General features: G+C 44.4%; 1 protein-coding gene, 9 non-coding genes and 1 pseudogene across 10 annotated transcripts; all 11 read right to left on the bottom strand.

The window, feature by feature from the left end:
• LOC141095084 (U2 spliceosomal RNA) lies at positions 1-191 on the bottom strand. Its single transcript, XR_012233303.1, has one exon. It is a non-coding gene; the product is annotated as a U2 spliceosomal RNA (small nuclear RNA).
• Positions 192-1,766: 1,575 nt separating this feature from the next.
• On the bottom strand, positions 1,767-1,954 carry LOC141094959 (U2 spliceosomal RNA). Its single transcript, XR_012233224.1, has one exon. It is a non-coding gene; the product is annotated as a U2 spliceosomal RNA (small nuclear RNA).
• A 5,376-nt stretch (positions 1,955-7,330) lies between these two features.
• Positions 7,331-7,475, bottom strand: LOC141095027 (U2 spliceosomal RNA; annotated as a pseudogene).
• A 1,590-nt stretch (positions 7,476-9,065) lies between these two features.
• LOC141095083 (U2 spliceosomal RNA) lies at positions 9,066-9,256 on the bottom strand. The gene has a single exon (XR_012233302.1). It is a non-coding gene; the product is annotated as a U2 spliceosomal RNA (small nuclear RNA).
• Positions 9,257-10,828: 1,572 nt separating this feature from the next.
• Positions 10,829-11,014, bottom strand: LOC141094953 (U2 spliceosomal RNA). The gene has a single exon (XR_012233220.1). It is a non-coding gene; the product is annotated as a U2 spliceosomal RNA (small nuclear RNA).
• LOC141094648 (uncharacterized) lies at positions 10,990-16,382 on the bottom strand. The gene is made up of 2 exons (XM_073580479.1): positions 14,002-16,382; positions 10,990-12,246 (listed from the first exon to the last, which is right to left on the bottom strand). The coding sequence occupies exons 1-2, from the start codon at positions 14,594-14,596 to the stop codon at positions 11,114-11,116; spliced, it is 1,728 nt and encodes a 575-aa protein (XP_073436580.1). The 5' UTR covers positions 14,597-16,382; the 3' UTR covers positions 10,990-11,113.
• A 1,480-nt stretch (positions 16,383-17,862) lies between these two features.
• Positions 17,863-18,053, bottom strand: LOC141095080 (U2 spliceosomal RNA). Its single transcript, XR_012233300.1, has one exon. It is a non-coding gene; the product is annotated as a U2 spliceosomal RNA (small nuclear RNA).
• Positions 18,054-19,625: 1,572 nt separating this feature from the next.
• On the bottom strand, positions 19,626-19,816 carry LOC141095079 (U2 spliceosomal RNA). The gene has a single exon (XR_012233299.1). It is a non-coding gene; the product is annotated as a U2 spliceosomal RNA (small nuclear RNA).
• Positions 19,817-21,388: 1,572 nt separating this feature from the next.
• On the bottom strand, positions 21,389-21,579 carry LOC141095078 (U2 spliceosomal RNA). The gene has a single exon (XR_012233298.1). It is a non-coding gene; the product is annotated as a U2 spliceosomal RNA (small nuclear RNA).
• A 1,572-nt stretch (positions 21,580-23,151) lies between these two features.
• Positions 23,152-23,342, bottom strand: LOC141095077 (U2 spliceosomal RNA). Its single transcript, XR_012233297.1, has one exon. It is a non-coding gene; the product is annotated as a U2 spliceosomal RNA (small nuclear RNA).
• Positions 23,343-24,914: 1,572 nt separating this feature from the next.
• LOC141095076 (U2 spliceosomal RNA) lies at positions 24,915-25,105 on the bottom strand. The gene has a single exon (XR_012233296.1). It is a non-coding gene; the product is annotated as a U2 spliceosomal RNA (small nuclear RNA).
• Between the last annotated feature and the right edge of the window lie 89 nt (positions 25,106-25,194).

Here is a 25,194-nt window from a genome sequence, read left to right as displayed (position 1 = left end):
AGTGAGTGCACCATTCCCAGAGAAACTGCCATACTGGGCTGATACATGGAGTGAAGTGAGCAAGCTCTTTTTCCATCTCCCTGTTCTAAAAATCCATTTAATATATGGTCCCCAGATAGGGGACGTATCAGATATTAAACTGATAAGAACAGATACTACACTTGATCTTAGCCAAAAGGCCGAGAAGCGATAACCAGAAATGGTTTGCCGCTTGCAAGGCCACAGGGCTTAAGACAGGCACCCATTGTGGAGAATGACACAGACACCACCCTGAGGAAGACATTCAAACCAAGTCTGGGCGCATAACAAAAGCGCAGGCGGCTGATTTTTTTTTTTTTTTTTTTCCCCCAGGATTCCACTCCACGCGCTTTTAATTTGCATAGGCCAACCCCTTTTTTGTTAGGCCACCCTCCCCTCACGGTCAAACGCGCTTCAGTACTAGGAAAGAGGCCAGAGGAGCACTGCTCCTACACCGCCCCCTCTACTACCCTCCCTAAATGAAAGGTCTTGCTTTAAGGCTGTGTGCACACGCTGCGGATTGGCCGCTACAGACACGCAGCAGTTTTAGCTGCGGTGTACAGTACCATTCATTTGAATGGGTCAAAAAAAACGCTGTGCCGACGCTGCGGAAAAAACCGCGCGGATTTGCTGCGGTTTTGAATCCGCAGAAAGAATTGCATGTCAATTCTTTCTGCGGAAAACGCTGCGGGTTCCTATCTCCACCATTGTGGAGATAGTGAATCCGCAGGACCAAACCGCAGGCAAAACCGCAGATAATCCGCAGGTCTTTGGACCTGCGGATTATCTGCGGTTTTTGCTAAATCCGTGCGGATTAATCCGCAGCGGAATCCGCAGCGTGTGAACGTGGCCTAACTCTCCTGGTGCCAGATATTGTAACCAGGAGGCGAGCATGGCCCACCTGTCTGCTCAGGCTCACTCAGCAGACTGAAGCTGAATACTACTGCGCAGCTGCTACAGACTGTGGGCTGCCCATTGTGACACGTGGTCCCATTGTGACACGTGGTCGAACACATCCAAGCATTGTGTGCTATGAATGGCATGATTCCTATCACAGTGTTCCATGGATGGACACATCCTATTTACTGCAGGCAAGCAGCGCACCTAGCTGCTGCTGCTGCTGCTGCTACAAGCCACTAGAATACCGTCCGTCTGTCAGACAGGTGGACGTAGGCAGAACATTCAAATAACTCGCCAGATAAATCGTTGCTTTTCCATTTTATTCATATATGAATTAATTCAAAATTGAACAGTAAATTTCAAAGTTGGAAGGCCACAAGAGGGGGACAATGTTTCAAAAATGAAGCGACATATCATTGCATGAGGGATGTGGTAGGAATTGAATGCTTGAATTAAGACTGGGGAAGTTCTGAGGCGAAGGGGCTGCAGGCCTTGTAGCAGGTGGGTGTGCAGAAATGTAGCTATCCAAAGCCAAACACATTACTGCAGCTTGTCACACCTATACCTACCAAACAGCAAAGGCCAAGATAGATCGTTATTTTACGGACACATTGAATACAGTGCAATGCCTCCCATATAGCGGTGAATAAGAGTAGTAGTAGTAGTAGTAGTAGTAGAAGAGTTGGTCAAGTTAAATCAAGGCTAAGGAATTGGAAATGTGCAACTTGGACCAAGAAAAACTAATTGCAGAGCAGCGACATTGGAAAAAAGCATTCAAATCATGCTTTGAAAACACTACTTGCTTATCCCGATTTCAATTCAATCTGTCTTTGGAAACCGCTTAAGAGAGTGAGTGCACCATTCCCAGAGAAACTGCCATACTGGGCTGATACGTGGAGTGAAGTGAGCAAGCTCTTTTTCCATCTCCCTGTTCTAAAAATCCATTTAATATATGGTCCCCAGATAGGGGACGTATCAGATATTAAACTGATAAGAACAGATCACGTTTCAAATAAGCTTTATTAAAATCAGACATACATCATAAAAATCAAACAAATCAACAAGGACTTGAATAAAAATATGACATAAAACAAACAGAATCTGATTTTAAAACAAGTTAAAAAGTCTTTAAAATGAGTGTAATACATACATATATAAAACTGAATCCTTTTAACTTGTTGCGTCTTATTTTACCATACATCAGAAAGAAAACATTTCTGTCAGAGTAAAATAGTCATCCCCCATAATATAAAATATACATAAAATATGGCTTAAAACAAATCTGATTAAAAGACAATTAAGAGCATAAAAAATAATCAATATACATGTAATTTACATATGCAAATACGAATTCCAGATTTGTAAACACCATAGCTTTTTTGCTTCTTTGACTCCCATTTTATTACAATCTCTCAAATAATAAGTGTACATTTCACTCAGAGCCATTCCAATGCAATCATTTACAGAAATAAAATCACGTTTAAATAGTAATATGTTTCGCACTTTCCATAGAGCTTCTTTAAAACAATTTATCATAAGCCATGCCACTCGTGCCTGCTTCATGGTAGGACGATTAATGATCCCATATATAATTACATCACAGGATAGTATTTGTAACCCACATATCCATTTCAGTAGGGTACCCACTATTTGCCAAAGCTCCTGCGCATAGGGGCAGTCCCACATTAGGTGGAACACTGACTCATCCGGTGCACACCTATCCCTTGGGCATCTAGCACTGGCCACCAGCCCCCTATGATGCTGAAAAGCTCTTGTCGGGAGGCATTGGTGAACTACCTGCCAGGCAAGATCCTTTTGTGGATTACTAAGAGCCGGGCAGGCAACGTTGTTCCATATTAGCCGGCATCTAGAGATGGAGAAATTAGATACATCCTCCATCTCTTCATGACCTTTACACATAATTGTTAGTTTTCGCTGGTCATGGAGAAACTGGTGATCCACATGAGCTAAATCATACTCTGTAATGGTGCTCTCCAGGGCCCTGTATTGCTCCGGGGGTGACAAAAGAAAAGGGCAGTTAACATTCATGGTGAAATTCAATTTCCTAAACATGAATCCTGTTGCATACCTCAGGAAACATGAGAAGGCCCCTTCATTGTTTAGACTTTTGCAACAAAACACGAAAAATTTTATAAAAATAAACAGTTTCAAGTTGGGGAATGCCTTGCCACCATTCCTCTTATTTTTACAAACCACCTCCCTCCTCAATTTCTCCATTTTGGATCCCCATAAGAAATAAAACATGGGTTTCATGAGCCTTTTTAAATATATGGAGTTTGGGGGAAAAACCATAGCAGCATACAGAATAATGGGAAGTAAGACCATCTTAATTACAAGAATCCTACCCTCCATTGACAGCTTACGAATTTGCCACAGGGAAATTTTTTGGTTTAATTTATTTAGTACCAAATCCCAATTTTCTTTTCCATCATTTTCTGGATTGAACAAGATGCCCAGAATCTTGATTCCAGTTGTTTGCGTAGAGATCCGAGGGGGGTCTGATTCCCATTGGCCCATTATCAAACAGTCACATTTATTAATATTTAACTTAAAACCAGATCCAGCACTAAAAATTTCAGTAATTAAAATTGCTCTGTTAATAGATGCTGAGCTAGTGCCATACACTGATATATCATCCATGTAACCGAGAACTTTAACTTGGTGCCCACCCCCACCTGGAATGAAAATCCCTCTAACCACCTTGTCCTGACGTATTAGGCACAACAGTGGTTCAATGGCGCACACAAATAAAAGTGGAGACATGGGACAACCTTGTTTTACTCCAGAAAGAAGCTCCACTTCCTTAGTTAAAAGCCCATTAATTAAAACCTGTGCACATGACTGTTTATATAAAAGCGATATTTTCTGGATAAAAGAATTAGGGAACCCCATCTTTTCTAAAACTTTAAAAAGATAAAAGTGGGAAACCCTATCAAAAGCCTTCATAAAATCCAAGGATAAAATAGCTAATGGCTGCTTTCTGTCTTTCTGATACCAGATCAGATCCCGTATCAAGTTTAAGTGTTCCCAGATTGATCTCCCGGGGACACCACACACCTGATCTGGATGGATCACATGTTTAATGACTGTTTTCAGACGACTGGCAATAATTTTAGCAAGGATTTTATAGTCCATATTAAGCAATGAGATAGGCCTCCAATTCTCCAGTTGTGTTTTATCGCCTTTCTTAAAAATGAGGGTGATCATACTTTTGCGCCATGAGTTTGGTAAAGAGTCTGCCATAAAGGCTTCACTGATCACTTGTAGGAAGTCCGTTTTAATGGAATCCCAAAAACAAAGATAAAATTCAATAGGGAGACCATCAGACCCTGGAGCCTTGCCTTTACCAAAACTTCTTAGGGCCTCTTCAATCTCAGTTGGTAAAACATCTTTTTCTAAAAACACCTGGTCATCTTTATTTAAAAACTGAGATAAAACATTAAGATTTCCTACAAGGGTAGTTTCGTCAATCTTTTTGGTATTAAAAAGATCACTATAAAAATTAAAAGTTTTGTCTAAAATACCCTTAGTGGAGGTTTCTCCTTCCAATTCCACAATTACTTGTTTTTTGTCATTTACTTTTTTAAAGAAAAACCTTGAACATGACTCACCCTCCTCCAAGTATTTCACACGAGCATTAAATATCACCTCTTTACCTTTTTGTTCCAGGAATTGGTAGATTTCAGTTTGAATTCTGGCCATCTCACCATCCACATCAGGCACTCCCCACTCCTTAAGCTTATGGAGAGTCTGCAGCCTAATATTAAAATCTCTAAAACATTTCCTTTTTTCACGTGCCTTTCTTTTACCCACTTTAATAAAAAATTCTTTAATCCGAGTTTTTACACATTCCCACCACCCCAGCATGCTCTGTTTTGGATGTTTCTTCCTCCTCCAAGATTCATATTTTGCAACAAAATCCGCTCTTACCAATTCGTCTTCTAATAGGAGTACATTTAATTTCCATATACCCCTACCCACTTTTGCATCCCCAGGAACATGCAAGCTAGCATGTAACAGTGCATGGTCGGAAAAGATGTTTTCCATTAAGCCTGCGTTCCTAGATTTAAAACCATCATTGGAGCATAAAATAAAATCAATACGCGAGGACAGCCCTCTACCCTTCCATGTATATCCTGGATCAGAAGGGTGGGACTTCCTCCATACATCTAATAACTTAAAGTCTGTCACCAGGTGTTTTAACAGACTTGAGGTTTTGTCTGTTCCTCTAACACCATCACCTCCACTCCGCCTTTCTCCCAACATGACACAATTAAAATCCCCTCCCACTATTACTGGGGATGGACCTGTTAAAAACAAAGATATGTCATTAAAAAGGGAAGCCCGCTCATTTTTCTCTGGGGATGCATAAATATTCATAAAACGACATGTAAAACCATTTAAAACAACATGGGTTAATAAGGCACGGCCTGGAACAATTTCAGTAACTGATAAAACATTTGCATTCTGGGTTTTAAATAAAATTCCAACCCCTGCAGCTTTATTATCATTGGACCCTGACCAGACAGAGGGTCCTGCTGTCCAGTCTTTATTTAGGTTGGGATATGATAGTCCATGATCAATACTGCATTCCTGCAGGAAAAAAATCTCAAAGTTCAAAGTCATTAACCACGCAAACAAAGCAGCCCTCCTAACGGGGCTCTTTAAACTTCTCACATTTAGTGAGGCAACCCGGATCTCTGCCATATTAAGTCTTTTTTAATGATTCCAGACTCTCTGAATCAGACTCATATAGATGTGATATGGCAGGTGAAAGTGAAGACACAGTCCGTAGGCTAGCAGTATCATCGGAGTCCGTGTATTCCTCGATTAAATTTGTCCCTTCTGGGCTGAGAAGATTGACTGTAGTAGCCAGAAAGAATTTACGGGTTGACTCAGGCGAACTCTGCTCTCCCTGAGCCTCCTCACGGCTCCGCTTACCACTGGCACTGGTATCCATCTGGTCCTCCAGGGCCACCAAGACTCCTCCAGGTTCTGCTGCAGAAGGAACGTCCACAACCTCACCAGGGACACCTACAGACACTCTCTCTGGGACGAGATGACCAACAGGTTCGGCACTAGGGTCACCATCTGGCGTGCGACCTTCACCCTCCGGACAGACATCAGGACATCCCTCTGGATAGGCATCAGGACGGTCCTCCGGACAGGTTTCTGGGCAGACCTTGGATCCAACATCAGCGTGGTCATCAACAGGGGCCTCCGTATGGTCGTCTGGATCGACATCTGGATGGATATCTGGAATGGCACCAACCGCTCTGGATTTCCGCCTCTTTTTTGGATCCTTTTCGGATCTCCTCTGTGGAAGTGCCATCTCCTCGCCAGGCGGAACCTGGACACCTGCAGGAGTAGGCAAGGGTGCAGCCTCGGCTGTGGGAGCCGGGCCATCTGGCATGGGTACCGTACAAGCTTCAGCTGAGTCAGACTGTATCAGACCCGCAGTTATGTCCGCAAAGCTCACACCAGTGACTACTGAGCTTGTCCTGCTGGCACCAGCAGGGGGCCCTGGGGAACTAGCCGCAGATGCTCTAGAGCCACCACGAGACCTTGTTCGCATTGGACAATTGCTGAACAGGTGAGAAGACTGTCCGCAACCACTGCAGGTTTTTTCGCCCTTGCAGTCCTTTGAGGCATGACCCCATTTACCACAGTTGTGGCATTGACTCATCCGCTCATTTTTGCAGTCACTCTGCATGTGACCAAGGTCGCCACATTTCCGACATCTGAACGGCTGTCCGTTATAGAACAGGTAGCCGTGATCTTTCCCCAGCACCACTGTGGAGGGGGGGTGCATAAGGCCTTCTACACCCCCTGGGTCAGGTTTAAAGCGCACCATAAAGCGTCTCTTTCCGTTCCAGAAACCGCTTCGCCCTTTGACATTCCCTGTGTGCCTTACAGATGTACAGTATCTGTTCAGGAACAGTTCAATATCCTCTACGGAGACATGAGGGTTGAACATATGCACCACGAGGGGAACGTCCAGTTCGCCATACAAACCCGTGAACACCACTCCATCCAACAGCTTGCTGTATCGCTCGCCCTTGACACGCTCATAAAAGTTTTGACAGACCACCTTGGTGGTAAGCGTTAATACGTACGTGTTCTGTCCCTTTTCCTGCAGACAGTACACCTCGCTCTCCTTCACGCCCAGCAGATCCCTCAGAATCTGCAGATAAAACTCTCGAGGGTTATCATATCCCACATGGTTAGCTGGAACCTCGATCTTAATCGAGTTCCGAATCTGGCCGGCGCCAGACGAAAACTGAAATGTGCACGGCATCTCAGTAGGCTAAAGGCTTTACCGTTTCCACGGACTCGGCCTTTCACCGGGCGATCGCAACTCGTTGCAAGGGGACTAATCCAGCTCCCCTATAGCAGCAGGGGGGTGAAGTCCCACCATAAGTGAGACGATCCCCCCAGGCCAAGGAGCCGGGTACCCCAAGCACCTCTCAGCCAAGACCAAGGCAGCAACAGTTAAGTTACTACACTTGATCTTAGCCAAAAGGCCGAGAAGCGATAACCAGAAATGGTTTGCCGCTTGCAAGGCCACAGGGCTTAAGACAGGCACCCATTGTGGAGAATGACACAGACACCACCCTGAGGAAGACATTCAAACCAAGTCTGGGCGCATAACAAAAGCGCAGGCGGCTGATTTTTTTTTTTTTTTTTCCCCAGGATTCCACTCCACGCGCTTTTAATTTGCATAGCCCAACCCCTTTTTTGTTAGGCCACCCTCCCCTCACGGTCAAACGCGCTTCAGTACTAGGAAAGAGGCCAGAGGAGCACTGCTCCTACACCGCCCCCTCTACTACCCTCCCTAAATGAAAGGTCTTGCTTTAGGGCTGTGTGCACACGCTGCGGATTGGCCGCTACAGACACGCAGCAGTTTTAGCTGCGGTGTACAGTACCATTCATTTGAATGGGTAAAAAAAACCGCTGTGCCGACGCTGCGGAAAAAACCGCGCCGATTTGCTGCGGTTTTGAATCCGCAGAAAGAATTGCATGTCAATTCTTTCTGCGGAAAACGCTGCGGGTTCCTATCTCCACCATTGTGGAGATAGTGAATCCGCAGGACCAAACCGCAGGCAAAACCGCAGATAATCCGCAGGTCTTTGGACCTGCGGATTATCTGCGGTTTTTGCAAAATCCGTGCGGATTAATCCGCAGCGGAATCCGCAGCGTGTGAACGTGGCCTAACTCTCCTGGTGCCAGATATTGTAACCAGGAGGCGAGCATGGCCCACCTGTCTGCTCAGGCTCACTCAGCAGACTGAAGCTGAATACTACTGCGCAGCTGCTACAGACTGTGGGCTGCCCATTGTGACACGTGGTCCCATTGTGACACGTGGTCGAACACATCCAAGCATTGTGTGCTATGAATGGCATGATTCCTATCACAGTGTTCCATGGATGGACACATCCTATTTACTGCAGGCAAGCAGCGCACCTAGCTGCTGCTGCTGCTGCTGCTGCTACAAGCCACTAGAATACCGTCCGTCTGTCAGACAGGTGGACGTAGGCAGAACATTCAAATAACTCGCCAGATAAATCGTTGCTTTTCCATTTTATTCATATATGAATTAATTCAAAATTGAACAGTAAATTTCAAAGTTGGAAGGCCACAAGAGGGGGACAATGTTTCAAAAATGAAGCGACATATCATTGCATGAGGGATGTGGTAGGAATTGAATGCTTGAATTAAGACTGGGGAAGTTCTGAGGCGAAGGGGCTGCAGGCCTTGTAGCAGGTGGGTGTGCAGAAATGTAGCTATCCAAAGCCAAACACATTACTGCAGCTTGTCACACCTATACCTACCAAACAGCAAAGGCCAAGATAGATCGTTATTTTACGGACACATTGAATACAGTGCAATGCCTCCCATATAGCGGTGAATAAGAGTAGTAGTAGTAGTAGTAGTAGTAGTAGTAGTAGTAGTAGAAGAGTTGGTCAAGTTAAATCAAGGCTAAGGAATTGGAAATGTGCAACTTGGACCAAGAAAAACTAATTGCAGAGCAGCGACATTGGAAAAAAGCATTCAAATCATGCTTTGAAAACACTACTTGCTTATCCCGATTTCAATTCAATCTGTCTTTGGAAACCGCTTAAGAGAGTGAGTGCACCATTCCCAGAGAAACTGCCATACTGGGCTGATACATGGAGTGAAGTGAGCAAGCTCTTTTTCCATCTCCCTGTTCTAAAAATCCATTTAATATATGGTCCCCAGATAGGGGACGTATCAGATATTAAACTGATAAGAACAGATACTACACTTGATCTTAGCCAAAAGGCCGAGAAGCGATAACCAGAAATGGTTTGCCGCTTGCAAGGCCACAGGGCTTAAGACAGGCACCCATTGTGGAGAATGACACAGACACCACCCTGAGGAAGACATTCAAACCAAGTCTGGGCGCATAACAAAAGCGCAGGCGGCTGATTTTTTTTTTTTTTTTTTTCCCCCAGGATTCCACTCCACGCGCTTTTAATTTGCATAGGCCAACCCCTTTTTTGTTAGGCCACCCTCCCCTCACGGTCAAACGCGCTTCAGTACTAGGAAAGAGGCCAGAGGAGCACTGCTCCTACACCGCCCCCTCTACTACCCTCCCTAAATGAAAGGTCTTGCTTTAAGGCTGTGTGCACACGCTGCGGATTGGCCGCTACAGACACGCAGCAGTTTTAGCTGCGGTGTACAGTACCATTCATTTGAATGGGTCAAAAAAAACGCTGTGCCGACGCTGCGGAAAAAACCGCGCGGATTTGCTGCGGTTTTGAATCCGCAGAAAGAATTGCATGTCAATTCTTTCTGCGGAAAACGCTGCGGGTTCCTATCTCCACCATTGTGGAGATAGTGAATCCGCAGGACCAAACCGCAGGCAAAACCGCAGATAATCCGCAGGTCTTTGGACCTGCGGATTATCTGCGGTTTTTGCTAAATCCGTGCGGATTAATCCGCAGCGGAATCCGCAGCGTGTGAACGTGGCCTAACTCTCCTGGTGCCAGATATTGTAACCAGGAGGCGAGCATGGCCCACCTGTCTGCTCAGGCTCACTCAGCAGACTGAAGCTGAATACTACTGCGCAGCTGCTACAGACTGTGGGCTGCCCATTGTGACACGTGGTCCCATTGTGAGACGTGGTCGAACACATCCAAGCATTGTGTGCTATGAATGGCATGATTCCTATCACAGTGTTCCATGGATGGACACATCCTATTTACTGCAGGCAAGCAGCGCACCTAGCTGCTGCTGCTGCTGCTACAAGCCACTAGAATACCGTCCGTCTGTCAGACAGGTGGACGTAGGCAGAACATTCAAATAACTCGCCAGATAAATCGTTGCTTTTCCATTTTATTCATATATGAATTAATTCAAAATTGAACAGTAAATTTCAAAGTTGGAAGGCCACAAGAGGGGGACAATGTTTCAAAAATGAAGCGACATATCATTGCATGAGGGATGTGGTAGGAATTGAATGCTTGAATTAAGACTGGGGAAGTTCTGAGGCGAAGGGGCTGCAGGCCTTGTAGCAGGTGGGTGTGCAGAAATGTAGCTATCCAAAGCCAAACACATTACTGCAGCTTGTCACACCTATACCTACCAAACAGCAAAGGCCAAGATAGATCGTTATTTTACGGACACATTGAATACAGTGCAATGCCTCCCATATAGCGGTGAATAAGAGTAGTAGTAGTAGTAGTAGTAGTAGAAGAGTTGGTCAAGTTAAATCAAGGCTAAGGAATTGGAAATGTGCAACTTGGACCAAGAAAAACTAATTGCAGAGCGGCGACATTGGAAAAAAGCATTCAAATCATGCTTTGAAAACACTACTTGCTTATCCCGATTTCAATTCAATCTGTCTTTGGAAACCGCTTAAGAGAGTGAGTGCACCATTCCCAGAGAAACTGCCATACTGGGCTGATACGTGGAGTGAAGTGAGCAAGCTCTTTTTCCATCTCCCTGTTCTAAAAATCCATTTAATATATGGTCCCCAGATAGGGGACGTATCAGATATTAAACTGATAAGAACAGATTTTTTTAATTTGGCTATCCCCAACATAGGGATAAAACCGTTTATTTAAAATTTTAACAGATTACAAAGATTAAAACAAATATAATTCAAAATAAATCAATGAAACTTATACAATTCAAAAAGGAGATCATATCAAATTATCAGGTTCCATTGGTCGACAAGCCATTTTTTGGATACATGTACATTTTGTTTTTTGTCCATTAAATAGTAGGTGTACATATCACATAAGCAAAGTTCTAAAACATTGTCCACTGAAAAAACATCTTGATTAAAAACAGCAATATTTCGTGCTTTCCAGAGAGCTGACTTGGCGCAGTTGACTGTCTTCCAAGCCATTATTTGCTGGTCCATGGTGGGGCATTCCATAAGTCCATATAGCACCGTTTTATAATTAAAGTCCTTGAGGTCTGCCACTCTTTCCAGCAGGGGGAGCAGTCTTCTCCAGAGGTCTTTAGCAAATTTACATGACCACAATAGATGTTCCACTGTTTCCTCATCCTGGCATCCGACTCTTGGGCAGATGGCAGACCTCACAAATCCTCTTCTGTATTGGAATGCCCGGCAAGGAAGACAGCTGTGCGCGCAACTCCAAGCCAGATCTCTCTGTATATTAAAAAGATTAAAACCATTAATCATTTTCCAGATAGATGTAGATTCTTCATCATCATATCTTTCAATATTGCATATTTCCTCATTTTTTCGTATCTCTTTAATTAGTTTTTTACTGTCTTTTAATTCCTCTATTTTCTTATTCCCTAAATTAAAATCCGACACTATTTTCCTTAAAATCATATAATGCGCTGGCAAGTTAAAAGCATAGGGAGCAGATAAATTAACTTTATACCATCCAAGATTCCTCATAAAAAAACCAGTATTAAAACGCATAAAAAAGGACCAATAGTGGGTCTTAAAAAAGGCATTAAAACAGTAAACGAAAAAATGGATTAAAAGAAACCTATTAAAATCTGGGAAATCTTTACCACCTTTCGGTTTTGCTTTCATCACAATTTCTCTTTTCAGCTTCTCCATTTTTGAGTTCCAAAAGAAAGTAAAACAAGTTTTAGTTATCTTTTTCAAAACATTAACCGGTGGGGGGAAAACCATACTGAGATACAGTAACAGTGGTAAAATCACCATTTTTAAAATCAATACTTTACCCTCCATCGTAAGTTTTCTCATGTTCCACATACATATTTTCGTATTTACTTTCTGTGTAATTGCTTCCCAACTATTATATCCATCATTTTTTTCCGTGAATAATACACCTAAAATGGTAATGGATTCAGTTATGTCAACGGGTACATCATGTAAAACCATCCCCCCAACACTTAAAATATTACATTTGTTAAAATTAATTTTAAAACCAGAGGCTGAGCAGAAAGTTTGCACTTGATGGAGGGCTTTCGTCAGGGATGGAGCATCACGACATAAAACTGCTACATCATCCATGTAACCTACGACCTTAGCCTCCAAACCACCGCTTCCAGGCAAAGGTATTCCACATATCTGGTTATTTCGGCGTAATGCACATAACATCGGTTCCAGCGCACAAATAAAAAGTAGGGGGGACAGGGGGCATCCCTGCTTTACCCCAGACTTTAAGGGTATATCTTGTGTCTTAAAACCATTAACTAAAATCTTACTTGTACAATCTTTGTAAAATGCTTTAAGAGAAAATAAAAAACCTTCCGGTATGCCCATTTTTTCTAAAACTTTAAAAAGATAAAAATGTGAGACACGATCAAATGCTTTTTCAAAGTCGATAGATAAAATCGCCATTTTCCCCTTTCGATCTTTCACATCCTCAATACAGTCTTTCACTAAATTCAGATTATCCCATATACTACGCCCCGGCACCCCACACACTTGATTAGAATGTATAATGTTACTGATGACTCCTTTTAGACGATTTGCACAGATTTTAGCCATTATTTTATAATCACAATTTAGGAGTGTTATCGGTCTCCAGTTTTCTAATTTTGATTTATCGCCTTTTTTATACAAAAGGGAGACTTCACCTTTCTTCCAAGAATTTAATAAAACCTTACTGGTAAAAACTTCAGTAAACAAATAAAACAAATCATCTTTTAAAATATCATAAAAACATACATAAAATTCAATTGGGATACCATCAGAACCGGGGACTTTGCCTTTTTTAAAACTTTTTATGGTTTTTAAAATCTCTTGTTCTGTTAATGGGTGTAATAAAAACTCTTGTGATGAGGGATCTAAAACAGCTGTTATTTCTTGCAGGGAGTCTTCCATTAGTTTTTCATCTATAATTTTTTCATTAAAAAGAGTAGTAAAAAAAACCTCAACTTTCCCCAACATCTGTTTTATATTATTTTCTCCATCTATATAGTCAATTATTACTTTTTCTTTTTTATTTTTCCTAAAAAAATATCTAGAACATTTTTCATTTTCTTCTATGTGCTGTATTCTAGAACGGAAAATTATCTCTTTCCCTTTTTGTTCTAGCCATTTTGAAATCTCTTCTTTTAAGGTTGAAACATCATGTTGCACATCTATCCCATTATCTCTAAGTTTAAATAACATTTGTAAGCGGGTATTTAAAATTCTATATTCTTCATATTTTTCTTTGGCTTTAAAAAGACCCTTTTTAATAAAAAAATTCCTTATTTTAACTTTCATTCTGTCCCACCATACACTTATAGAAATATTTGGACTTCTTTCTTTTTTACATTTTCTATAAAACTCGGTAAAATCTGATAAAATCTGCGGGTCAGTTAAAAGGGACACGTTCATTTTCCAGCTTTTCTTACCACATTTTTTGTTTTCATTTACTTTTATGCTAAAAGATAAAAGTTTATGGTCTGAAAATAAATTAGTTAAAACTTCACATTTTGCAGGTATTGTTTTATCTGAACCGAAGATAAAATCAATTCTAGAGCTACAATTAGAATTGCTCCAGGTGAAACCGGCTTCCTCCGGGCTGCCTCTATTACACTCTTTATATATATCAATTAGCTTAGCATCTGTCACTATATCATGCAGCATACCTGAGGTTTTATCGTAGTTCCTGCTGACAGAGCTGGAACGCCGGTTTTCACCTTTAAAAATACAATTAAAATCGCCTGCTAAGATAAAAGGTTCAGAGTTATTAATAAATAATGGTAAAAGATCAAGCATTTCGGCTCTTTCATTTTTTTCTGGAGAGCCATAAAAATTTAAAAACTGCCATTTAATACCATTAATAAAAGCCTTAACTAATAAAATACGACCTGGTAAAATTTCTTGAATAAAATCTATTAAAACGTTCCCTTTAAAAAGTATGGCGACCCCTGCTGATCCCGTAGCATTAGATCCGGACCAGACAGATGGCCCACACTTCCACTCATCCTTATATTTTTTGTATGAAATTTCGTGTGGGATATTGCATTCCTGCAAAAATAAAACAGATGCAGTAAAACATGTAAGAAAATTAAAAAGAGCAATTCTCCTTGTTTTAGATTTTATGCCTCTCACATTGAAGGAAATGCCTTTGAGTTCAGCCATCATTAAAAGTATAGGAAGTTTGTTTAAATTTTCTAGAGCAACGGAGTTACCTATCCAACAAACCTGATCAGACCACTGGGCTTTCGCCTCCCTCTTCATCCGATGATACCGTCAGCAGTGTATCCGAGGAGGAGGAAAGATTACCACTTTTAGAAAGACCCGACGCTACAGCCACATAGCTCGGGGAGGGTACTGGCAGAACCTGCTGGGTCTCCATTGGCTGGCCATTTAAATCCTCATCAGGTGGGTCTCCAAGGGGCTCCGCCGCCCCTGTTTGACCTTTAGAAGGTCGTCTTATAGGGGGAGGTTGCGCACAAGGCAGAGCCTCTGAGTCTTCAGAGGCAGCAAGATCCCGGCCCCCAACCGCCGTTACAGCAGGGACCAAGACCTCTGGGGGCCCAGTGTCCACACCCCCTTCCGGAGATGTGTCCATCCGGTCCCCACCTGCCACCTCCTCAGACTCACCCTTTTTTTTCTTTTTCTGCGAAACCACCACTGTCCACTCCGCGCCCTCTGCCTTAGGAGACCCAGGCTGGGTATGTGCCTCGGTGTCGACCTTTGGCCTGTCCCTCTTGGTCTTAGCAACCATACCCCTCTGTTCTTTCTCAGCCATCCTCTTGGACTGCCGCTGCTCCTGCAGCCAAGATTTGGAAACTGGTGGGTTACCTGTCATAGACTCTGGAGAGTTGTCACTCTGTGTTGCGCCCTTCGTCCCTCCAGAGGCTCCAGGTTGTTGTTCCTCCTCCTGAGGGGTGGTCTGATCTTTTGGTTTTTGCCAGGATGTCTTGGACTTCTCCTTCTGCTCGTCTTCCCGAAACCTGTGGGGGCAAGAAAAATAAAAATGACCTGGAGTCTGGCAGAAACTACATTTTTTTTCCTTTGGGCATTCCTTCGTCTCATGGTTTTCGCTAGCACAGTTCCTACAGGAGACAAGACAATTCTCTTTTGAATGGCCGTAGCGTCCACAATTTCTGCAGTATACCGGCATCCCAGAAAAGAAAAAATCCCCATTTGTTTGTCCAATTTTAAAACGGGCTGGGGGGAGCCGCACACCACCTGGAATATTTGGATCTCTGATACATGTTACCAAGAATTTCCATTTCGATGTCCATATATTGAATTCATTAAGTATTTTGCCAATACATTTTACGCTCTTAAAGTATACTGCTAAAAAAGACATAATTTCTGGGGCAGATACAAATGGTGAAAAAACTTTAACAATTACCAGCTTTACCTCATCCAGGACGTGCTCTACAATTTGTATTCCTTTCAGAACAGAACTATCCTCCACACGTCTAACTCTCGCCAATACATCTCTAAAAATACCTTCTTCCGTGAATGTTATATCATAATCCCCTCGTCGGGGATAGTCCTGTATGGATAAAATCTCTTTCCTCTGGACGTGGAGGAGGGTTCCGAGCACGTCCTGGACTACATATCCCAAATTCCTGGTGTCTGAGCCACCTGCATTAAAGTGGACCCTAATGGTATTTTTTAGCCTCGCATAAGGAGGCACGAGGTTGGGGTCAACCTCCATGGTACGCAACAGGGTTTGCAAATTGCAAGCGTTTGCAATCTGCGCTCCCAGTGTTTTGTAGACAAAAACCAACTGGGAGCTGGGGGATCGCAACTCGTTACCCTGGGACTAAGCCCTCCCCCCAATAGCAACAGGCGGGTGAAGCCCACCGAAGTGGACGATCCCGCCAGGCCAAGGAGAGGGGTACCCGAGTGCCCTTCGACCAAGATCTCCTGCAATAAAGCACTTGATCTTAGCCAAAAGGCCGAGAAGCGATAACCAGAAATGGTTTGCCGCTTGCAAGGCCACAGGGCTTAAGACAGGCACCCATTGTGGAGAATGACACAGACACCACCCTGAGGAAGACATTCAAACCAAGTCTGGGCGCATAACAAAAGCGCAGGCGGCTGTTTTTTTTTTTTTTTTTTTCCCCCCAGGATTCCACTCCACGCGCTTTTAATTTGCATAGGCCAACCCCTTTTTTGTTAGGCCACCCTCCCCTCACGGTCAAACGCGCTTCAGTACTAGGAAAGAGGCCAGAGGAGCACTGCTCCTACACCGCCCCCTCTACTACCCTCCCTAAATGAAAGGTCTTGCTTTAAGGCTGTGTGCACACGCTGCGGATTGGCCGCTACAGACACGCAGCAGTTTTAGCTGCGGTGTACAGTACCATTCATTTGAATGGGTAAAAAAAAACGCTGTGCCGACGCTGCGGAAAAAACCGCGCGGATTTGCTGCGGTTTTGAATCCGCAGAAAGAATTGCATGTCAATTCTTTCTGTGGAAAACGCTGCGGGTTCCTATCTCCACCATTGTGGAGATAGTGAATCCGCAGGACCAAACCGCAGGCAAAACCGCAGATAATCCGCAGGTCTTTGGACCTGCGGATTATCTGCGGTTTTTGCTAAATCCGTGCGGATTAATCCGCAGCGGAATCCGCAGCGTGTGAACGTGGCCTAACTCTCCTGGTGCCAGATATTGTAACCAGGAGGCGAGCATGGCCCACCTGTCTGCTCAGGCTCACTCAGCAGACTGAAGCTGAATACTACTGCGCAGCTGCTACAGACTGTGGGCTGCCCATTGTGACACGTGGTCCCATTGTGAGACGTGGTCGAACACATCCAAGCATTGTGTGCTATGAATGGCATGATTCCTATCACAGTGTTCCATGGATGGACACATCCTATTTACTGCAGGCAAGCAGCGCACCTAGCTGCTGCTGCTGCTGCTACAAGCCACTAGAATACCGTCCGTCTGTCAGACAGGTGGACGTAGGCAGAACATTCAAATAACTCGCCAGATAAATCGTTGCTTTTCCATTTTATTCATATATGAATTAATTCAAAATTGAACAGTAAATTTCAAAGTTGGAAGGCCACAAGAGGGGGACAATGTTTCAAAAATGAAGCGACATATCATTGCATGAGGGATGTGGTAGGAATTGAATGCTTGAATTAAGACTGGGGAAGTTCTGAGGCGAAGGGGCTGCAGGCCTTGTAGCAGGTGGGTGTGCAGAAATGTAGCTATCCAAAGCCAAACACATTACTGCAGCTTGTCACACCTATACCTACCAAACAGCAAAGGCCAAGATAGATCGTTATTTTACGGACACATTGAATACAGTGCAATGCCTCCCATATAGCGGTGAATAAGAGTAGTAGTAGTAGTAGTAGTAGTAGAAGAGTTGGTCAAGTTAAATCAAGGCTAAGGAATTGGAAATGTGCAACTTGGACCAAGAAAAACTAATTGCAGAGCGGCGACATTGGAAAAAAGCATTCAAATCATGCTTTGAAAACACTACTTGCTTATCCCGATTTCAATTCAATCTGTCTTTGGAAACCGCTTAAGAGAGTGAGTGCACCATTCCCAGAGAAACTGCCATACTGGGCTGATACGTGGAGTGAAGTGAGCAAGCTCTTTTTCCATCTCCCTGTTCTAAAAATCCATTTAATATATGGTCCCCAGATAGGGGACGTATCAGATATTAAACTGATAAGAACAGATACTACACTTGATCTTAGCCAAAAGGCCGAGAAGCGATAACCAGAAATGGTTTGCCGCTTGCAAGGCCACAGGGCTTAAGACAGGCACCCATTGTGGAGAATGACACAGACACCACCCTGAGGAAGACATTCAAACCAAGTCTGGGCGCATAACAAAAGCGCAGGCGGCTGTTTTTTTTTTTTTTTTTTTCCCCCCAGGATTCCACTCCACGCGCTTTTAATTTGCATAGGCCAACCCCTTTTTTGTTAGGCCACCCTCCCCTCACGGTCAAACGCGCTTCAGTACTAGGAAAGAGGCCAGAGGAGCACTGCTCCTACACCGCCCCCTCTACTACCCTCCCTAAATGAAAGGTCTTGCTTTAAGGCTGTGTGCACACGCTGCGGATTGGCCGCTACAGACACGCAGCAGTTTTAGCTGCGGTGTACAGTACCATTCATTTGAATGGGTAAAAAAAAACGCTGTGCCGACGCTGCGGAAAAAACCGCGCGGATTTGCTGCGGTTTTGAATCCGCAGAAAGAATTGCATGTCAATTCTTTCTGTGGAAAACGCTGCGGGTTCCTATCTCCACCATTGTGGAGATAGTGAATCCGCAGGACCAAACCGCAGGCAAAACCGCAGATAATCCGCAGGTCTTTGGACCTGCGGATTATCTGCGGTTTTTGCTAAATCCGTGCGGATTAATCCGCAGCGGAATCCGCAGCGTGTGAACGTGGCCTAACTCTCCTGGTGCCAGATATTGTAACCAGGAGGCGAGCATGGCCCACCTGTCTGCTCAGGCTCACTCAGCAGACTGAAGCTGAATACTACTGCGCAGCTGCTACAGACTGTGGGCTGCCCATTGTGACACGTGGTCCCATTGTGAGACGTGGTCGAACACATCCAAGCATTGTGTGCTATGAATGGCATGATTCCTATCACAGTGTTCCATGGATGGACACATCCTATTTACTGCAGGCAAGCAGCGCACCTAGCTGCTGCTGCTGCTGCTACAAGCCACTAGAATACCGTCCGTCTGTCAGACAGGTGGACGTAGGCAGAACATTCAAATAACTCGCCAGATAAATCGTTGCTTTTCCATTTTATTCATATATGAATTAATTCAAAATTGAACAGTAAATTTCAAAGTTGGAAGGCCACAAGAGGGGGACAATGTTTCAAAAATGAAGCGACATATCATTGCATGAGGGATGTGGTAGGAATTGAATGCTTGAATTAAGACTGGGGAAGTTCTGAGGCGAAGGGGCTGCAGGCCTTGTAGCAGGTGGGTGTGCAGAAATGTAGCTATCCAAAGCCAAACACATTACTGCAGCTTGTCACACCTATACCTACCAAACAGCAAAGGCCAAGATAGATCGTTATTTTACGGACACATTGAATACAGTGCAATGCCTCCCATATAGCGGTGAATAAGAGTAGTAGTAGTAGTAGTAGTAGTAGAAGAGTTGGTCAAGTTAAATCAAGGCTAAGGAATTGGAAATGTGCAACTTGGACCAAGAAAAACTAATTGCAGAGCGGCGACATTGGAAAAAAGCATTCAAATCATGCTTTGAAAACACTACTTGCTTATCCCGATTTCAATTCAATCTGTCTTTGGAAACCGCTTAAGAGAGTGAGTGCACCATTCCCAGAGAAACTGCCATACTGGGCTGATACGTGGAGTGAAGTGAGCAAGCTCTTTTTCCATCTCCCTGTTCTAAAAATCCATTTAATATATGGTCCCCAGATAGGGGACGTATCAGATATTAAACTGATAAGAACAGATACTACACTTGATCTTAGCCAAAAGGCCGAGAAGCGATAACCAGAAATGGTTTGCCGCTTGCAAGGCCACAGGGCTTAAGACAGGCACCCATTGTGGAGAATGACACAGACACCACCCTGAGGAAGACATTCAAACCAAGTCTGGGCGCATAACAAAAGCGCAGGCGGCTGTTTTTTTTTTTTTTTTTTTCCCCCCAGGATTCCACTCCACGCGCTTTTAATTTGCATAGGCCAACCCCTTTTTTGTTAGGCCACCCTCCCCTCACGGTCAAACGCGCTTCAGTACTAGGAAAGAGGCCAGAGGAGCACTGCTCCTACACCGCCCCCTCTACTACCCTCCCTAAATGAAAGGTCTTGCTTTAAGGCTGTGTGCACACGCTGCGGATTGGCCGCTACAGACACGCAGCAGTTTTAGCTGCGGTGTACAGTACCATTCATTTGAATGGGTAAAAAAAAACGCTGTGCCGACGCTGCGGAAAAAACCGCGCGGATTTGCTGCGGTTTTGAATCCGCAGAAAGAATTGCATGTCAATTCTTTCTGTGGAAAACGCTGCGGGTTCCTATCTCCACCATTGTGGAGATAGTGAATCCGCAGGACCAAACCGCAGGCAAAACCGCAGATAATCCGCAGGTCTTTGGACCTGCGGATTATCTGCGGTTTTTGCTAAATCCGTGCGGATTAATCCGCAGCGGAATCCGCAGCGTGTGAACGTGGCCTAACTCTCCTGGTGCCAGATATTGTAACCAGGAGGCGAGCATGGCCCACCTGTCTGCTCAGGCTCACTCAGCAGACTGAAGCTGAATACTACTGCGCAGCTGCTACAGACTGTGGGCTGCCCATTGTGACACGTGGTCCCATTGTGAGACGTGGTCGAACACATCCAAGCATTGTGTGCTATGAATGGCATGATTCCTATCACAGTGTTCCATGGATGGACACATCCTATTTACTGCAGGCAAGCAGCGCACCTAGCTGCTGCTGCTGCTGCTACAAGCCACTAGAATACCGTCCGTCTGTCAGACAGGTGGACGTAGGCAGAACATTCAAATAACTCGCCAGATAAATCGTTGCTTTTCCATTTTATTCATATATGAATTAATTCAAAATTGAACAGTAAATTTCAAAGTTGGAAGGCCACAAGAGGGGGACAATGTTTCAAAAATGAAGCGACATATCATTGCATGAGGGATGTGGTAGGAATTGAATGCTTGAATTAAGACTGGGGAAGTTCTGAGGCGAAGGGGCTGCAGGCCTTGTAGCAGGTGGGTGTGCAGAAATGTAGCTATCCAAAGCCAAACACATTACTGCAGCTTGTCACACCTATACCTACCAAACAGCAAAGGCCAAGATAGATCGTTATTTTACGGACACATTGAATACAGTGCAATGCCTCCCATATAGCGGTGAATAAGAGTAGTAGTAGTAGTAGTAGTAGTAGAAGAGTTGGTCAAGTTAAATCAAGGCTAAGGAATTGGAAATGTGCAACTTGGACCAAGAAAAACTAATTGCAGAGCGGCGACATTGGAAAAAAGCATTCAAATCATGCTTTGAAAACACTACTTGCTTATCCCGATTTCAATTCAATCTGTCTTTGGAAACCGCTTAAGAGAGTGAGTGCACCATTCCCAGAGAAACTGCCATACTGGGCTGATACGTGGAGTGAAGTGAGCAAGCTCTTTTTCCATCTCCCTGTTCTAAAAATCCATTTAATATATGGTCCCCAGATAGGGGACGTATCAGATATTAAACTGATAAGAACAGATACTACACTTGATCTTAGCCAAAAGGCCGAGAAGCGATAACCAGAAATGGTTTGCCGCTTGCAAGGCCACAGGGCTTAAGACAGGCACCCATTGTGGAGAATGACACAGACACCACCCTGAGGAAGACATTCAAACCAAGTCTGGGCGCATAACAAAAGCGCAGGCGGCTGTTTTTTTTTTTTTTTTTTTCCCCCCAGGATTCCACTCCACGCGCTTTTAATTTGCATAGGCCAACCCCTTTTTTGTTAGGCCACCCTCCCCTCACGGTCAAACGCGCTTCAGTACTAGGAAAGAGGCCAGAGGAGCACTGCTCCTACACCGCCCCCTCTACTACCCTCCCTAAATGAAAGGTCTTGCTTTAAGGCTGTGTGCACACGCTGCGGATTGGCCGCTACAGACACGCAGCAGTTTTAGCTGCGGTGTACAGTACCATTCATTTGAATGGGTAAAAAAAAACGCTGTGCCGACGCTGCGGAAAAAACCGCGCGGATTTGCTGCGGTTTTGAATCCGCAGAAAGAATTGCATGTCAATTCTTTCTGTGGAAAACGCTGCGGGTTCCTATCTCCACCATTGTGGAGATAGTGAATCCGCAGGACCAAACCGCAGGCAAAACCGCAGATAATCCGCAGGTCTTTGGACCTGCGGATTATCTGCGGTTTTTGCTAAATCCGTGCGGATTAATCCGCAGCGGAATCCGCAGCGTGTGAACGTGGCCTAACTCTCCTGGTGCCAGATATTGTAACCAGGAGGCGAGCATGGCCCACCTGTCTGCTCAGGCTCACTCAGCAGACTGAAGCTGAATACTACTGCGCAGCTGCTACAGACTGTGGGCTGCCCATTGTGACACGTGGTCCCATTGTGAGACGTGGTCGAACACATCCAAGCATTGTGTGCTATGAATGGCATGATTCCTATCACAGTGTTCCATGGATGGACACATCCTATTTACTGCAGGCAAGCAGCGCACCTAGCTGCTGCTGCTGCTGCTACAAGCCACTAGAATACCGTCCGTCTGTCAGACAGGTGGACGTAGGCAGAACATTCAAATAACTCGCCAGATAAATCGTTGCTTTTCCATTTTATTCATATATGAATTAATTCAAAATTGAACAGTAAATTTCAAAGTTGGAAGGCCACAAGAGGGGGACAATGTTTCAAAAATGAAGCGACATATCATTGCATGAGGGATGTGGTAGGAATTGAATGCTTGAATTAAGACTGGGGAAGTTCTGAGGCGAAGGGGCTGCAGGCCTTGTAGCAGGTGGGTGTGCAGAAATGTAGCTATCCAAAGCCAAACACATTACTGCAGCTTGTCACACCTATACCTACCAAACAGCAAAGGCCAAGATAGATCGTTATTTTACGGACACATTGAATACAGTGCAATGCCTCCCATATAGCGGTGAATAAGAGTAGTAGTAGTAGTAGTAGTAGTAGAAGAGTTGGTCAAGTTAAATCAAGGCTAAGGAATTGGAAATGTGCAACTTGGACCAAGAAAAACTAATTGCAGAGCGGCGACATTGGAAAAAAGCATTCAAATCATGCTTTGAAAACACTACTTGCTTATCCCGATTTCAATTCAATCTGTCTTTGGAAACCGCTTAAGAGAGTGAGTGCACCATTCCCAGAGAAACTGCCATACTGGGCTGATACGTGGAGTGAAGTGAGCAAGCTCTTTTTCCATCTCCCTGTTCTAAAAATCCATTTAATATATGGTCCCCAGATAGGGGACGTATCAGATATTAAACTGATAAGAACAGATACTACACTTGATCTTAGCCAAAAGGCCGAGAAGCGATAACCAGAAATGGTTTGCCGCTTGCAAGGCCACAGGGCTTAAGACAGGCACCCATTGTGGAGAATGACACAGACACCACCCTGAGGAAGACATTCAAACCAAGTCTGGGCGCATAACAAAAGCGCAGGCGGCTGTTTTTTTTTTTTTTTTTTTCCCCCCAGGATTCCACTCCACGCGCTTTTAATTTGCATAGGCCAACCCCTTTTTTGTTAGGCCACCCTCCCCTCACGGTCAAACGCGCTTCAGTACTAGGAAAGAGGCCAGAGGAGCACTGCTCCTACACCGCCCCCTCTACTACCCTCCCTAAATGAAAGGTCTTGCTTTAAGGCTGTGTGCACACGCTGCGGATTGGCCGCTACAGACACGCAGCAGTTTTAGCTGCGGTGTACAGTACCATTCATTTGAATGGGTAAAAAAAAACGCTGTGCCGACGCTGCGGAAAAAACCGCGCGGATTTGCTGCGGTTTTGAATCCGCAGAAAGAATTGCATGTCAATTCTTTCTGTGGAAAACGCTGCGGGTTCCTATCTCCACCATTGTGGAGATAGTGAATCCGCAGGACCAAACCGCAGGCAAAACCGCAGATAATCCGCAGGTCTTTGGACCTGCGGATTATCTGCGGTTTTTGCTAAATCCGTGCGGATTAATCCGCAGCGGAATCCGCAGCGTGTGAACGTGGCCTAACTCTCCTGGTGCCAGATATTGTAACCAGGAGGCGAGCATGGCCCACCTGTCTGCTCAGGCTCACTCAGCAGACTGAAGCTGAATACTACTGCGCAGCTGCTACAGACTGTGGGCTGCCCATTGTGACACGTGGTCCCATTGTGAGACGTGGTCGAACACATCCAAGCATTGTGTGCTATGAATGGCATGATTCCTATCACAGTGTTCCATGGATGGACACATCCTATTTACTGCAGGCAAGCAGCGCACCTAGCTGCTGCTGCTGCTGCTACAAGCCACTAGAATACCGTCCGTCTGTCAGACAGGTGGACGTAGGCAGAACATTCAAATAACTCGCCAGATAAATCGTTGCTTTTCCATTTTATTCATATATGAATTAATTCAAAATTGAACAGTAAATTTCAAAGTTGGAAGGCCACAAGAGGGGGACAATGTTTCAAAAATGAAGCGACATATCATTGCATGAGGGATGTGGTAGGAATTGAATGCTTGAATTAAGACTGGGGAAGTTCTGAGGCGAAGGGGCTGCAGGCCTTGTAGCAGGTGGGTGTGCAGAAATGTAGCTATCCAAAGCCAAACACATTACTGCAGCTTGTCACACCTATACCTACCAAACAGCAAAGGCCAAGATAGATCGTTATTTTACGGACACATTGAATACAGTGCAATGCCTCCCATATAGCGGTGAATAAGAGTAGTAGTAGTAGTAGTAGTAGTAGAAGAGTTGGTCAAGTTAAATCAAGGCTAAGGAATTGGAAATGTGCAACTTGGACCAAGAAAAACTAATTGCAGAGCGGCGACATTGGAAAAAAGCATTCAAATCATGCTTTGAAAACACTACTTGCTTATCCCGATTTCAATTCAATCTGTCTTTGGAAACCGCTTAAGAGAGTGAGTGCACCATTCCCAGAGAAACTGCCATACTGGGCTGATACGTGGAGTGAAGTGAGCAAGCTCTTTTTCCATCTCCCTGTTCTAAAAATCCATTTAATATATGGTCCCCAGATAGGGGACGTATCAGATATTAAACTGATAAGAACAGATACTACACTTGATCTTAGCCAAAAGGCCGAGAAGCGATAACCAGAAATGGTTTGCCGCTTGCAAGGCCACAGGGCTTAAGACAGGCACCCATTGTGGAGAATGACACAGACACCACCCTGAGGAAGA

This window comes from Dendrobates tinctorius, unplaced genomic scaffold (genome assembly GCF_039654945.1).
Source record: "Dendrobates tinctorius isolate UK_male_01 unplaced genomic scaffold, ASM3965494v1 ptg000065l, whole genome shotgun sequence".
NCBI lineage: Eukaryota > Metazoa > Chordata > Amphibia > Anura > Dendrobatidae > Dendrobates > Dendrobates tinctorius.
The sequence above is the reverse complement of the archived record's forward strand: the minus strand, read 5'-3'. Positions and strand labels throughout refer to the sequence as shown.

Excerpts from the sequence above, each read along its gene's own strand:
- LOC141094648 (XM_073580479.1), bottom strand. The coding sequence starts at position 14,596 with ATGAAGAGGGAGGCGAAAGCCCAGTGGTCTGATCAGGTTTGTTGGATA. Across the intron at positions 12,247-14,001 it reads GAACTACGATAAAACCTCAG|GTGTATTATTCACGGAAAAA; the intron begins GTATGCTGCATG and ends TTACCATTTTAG.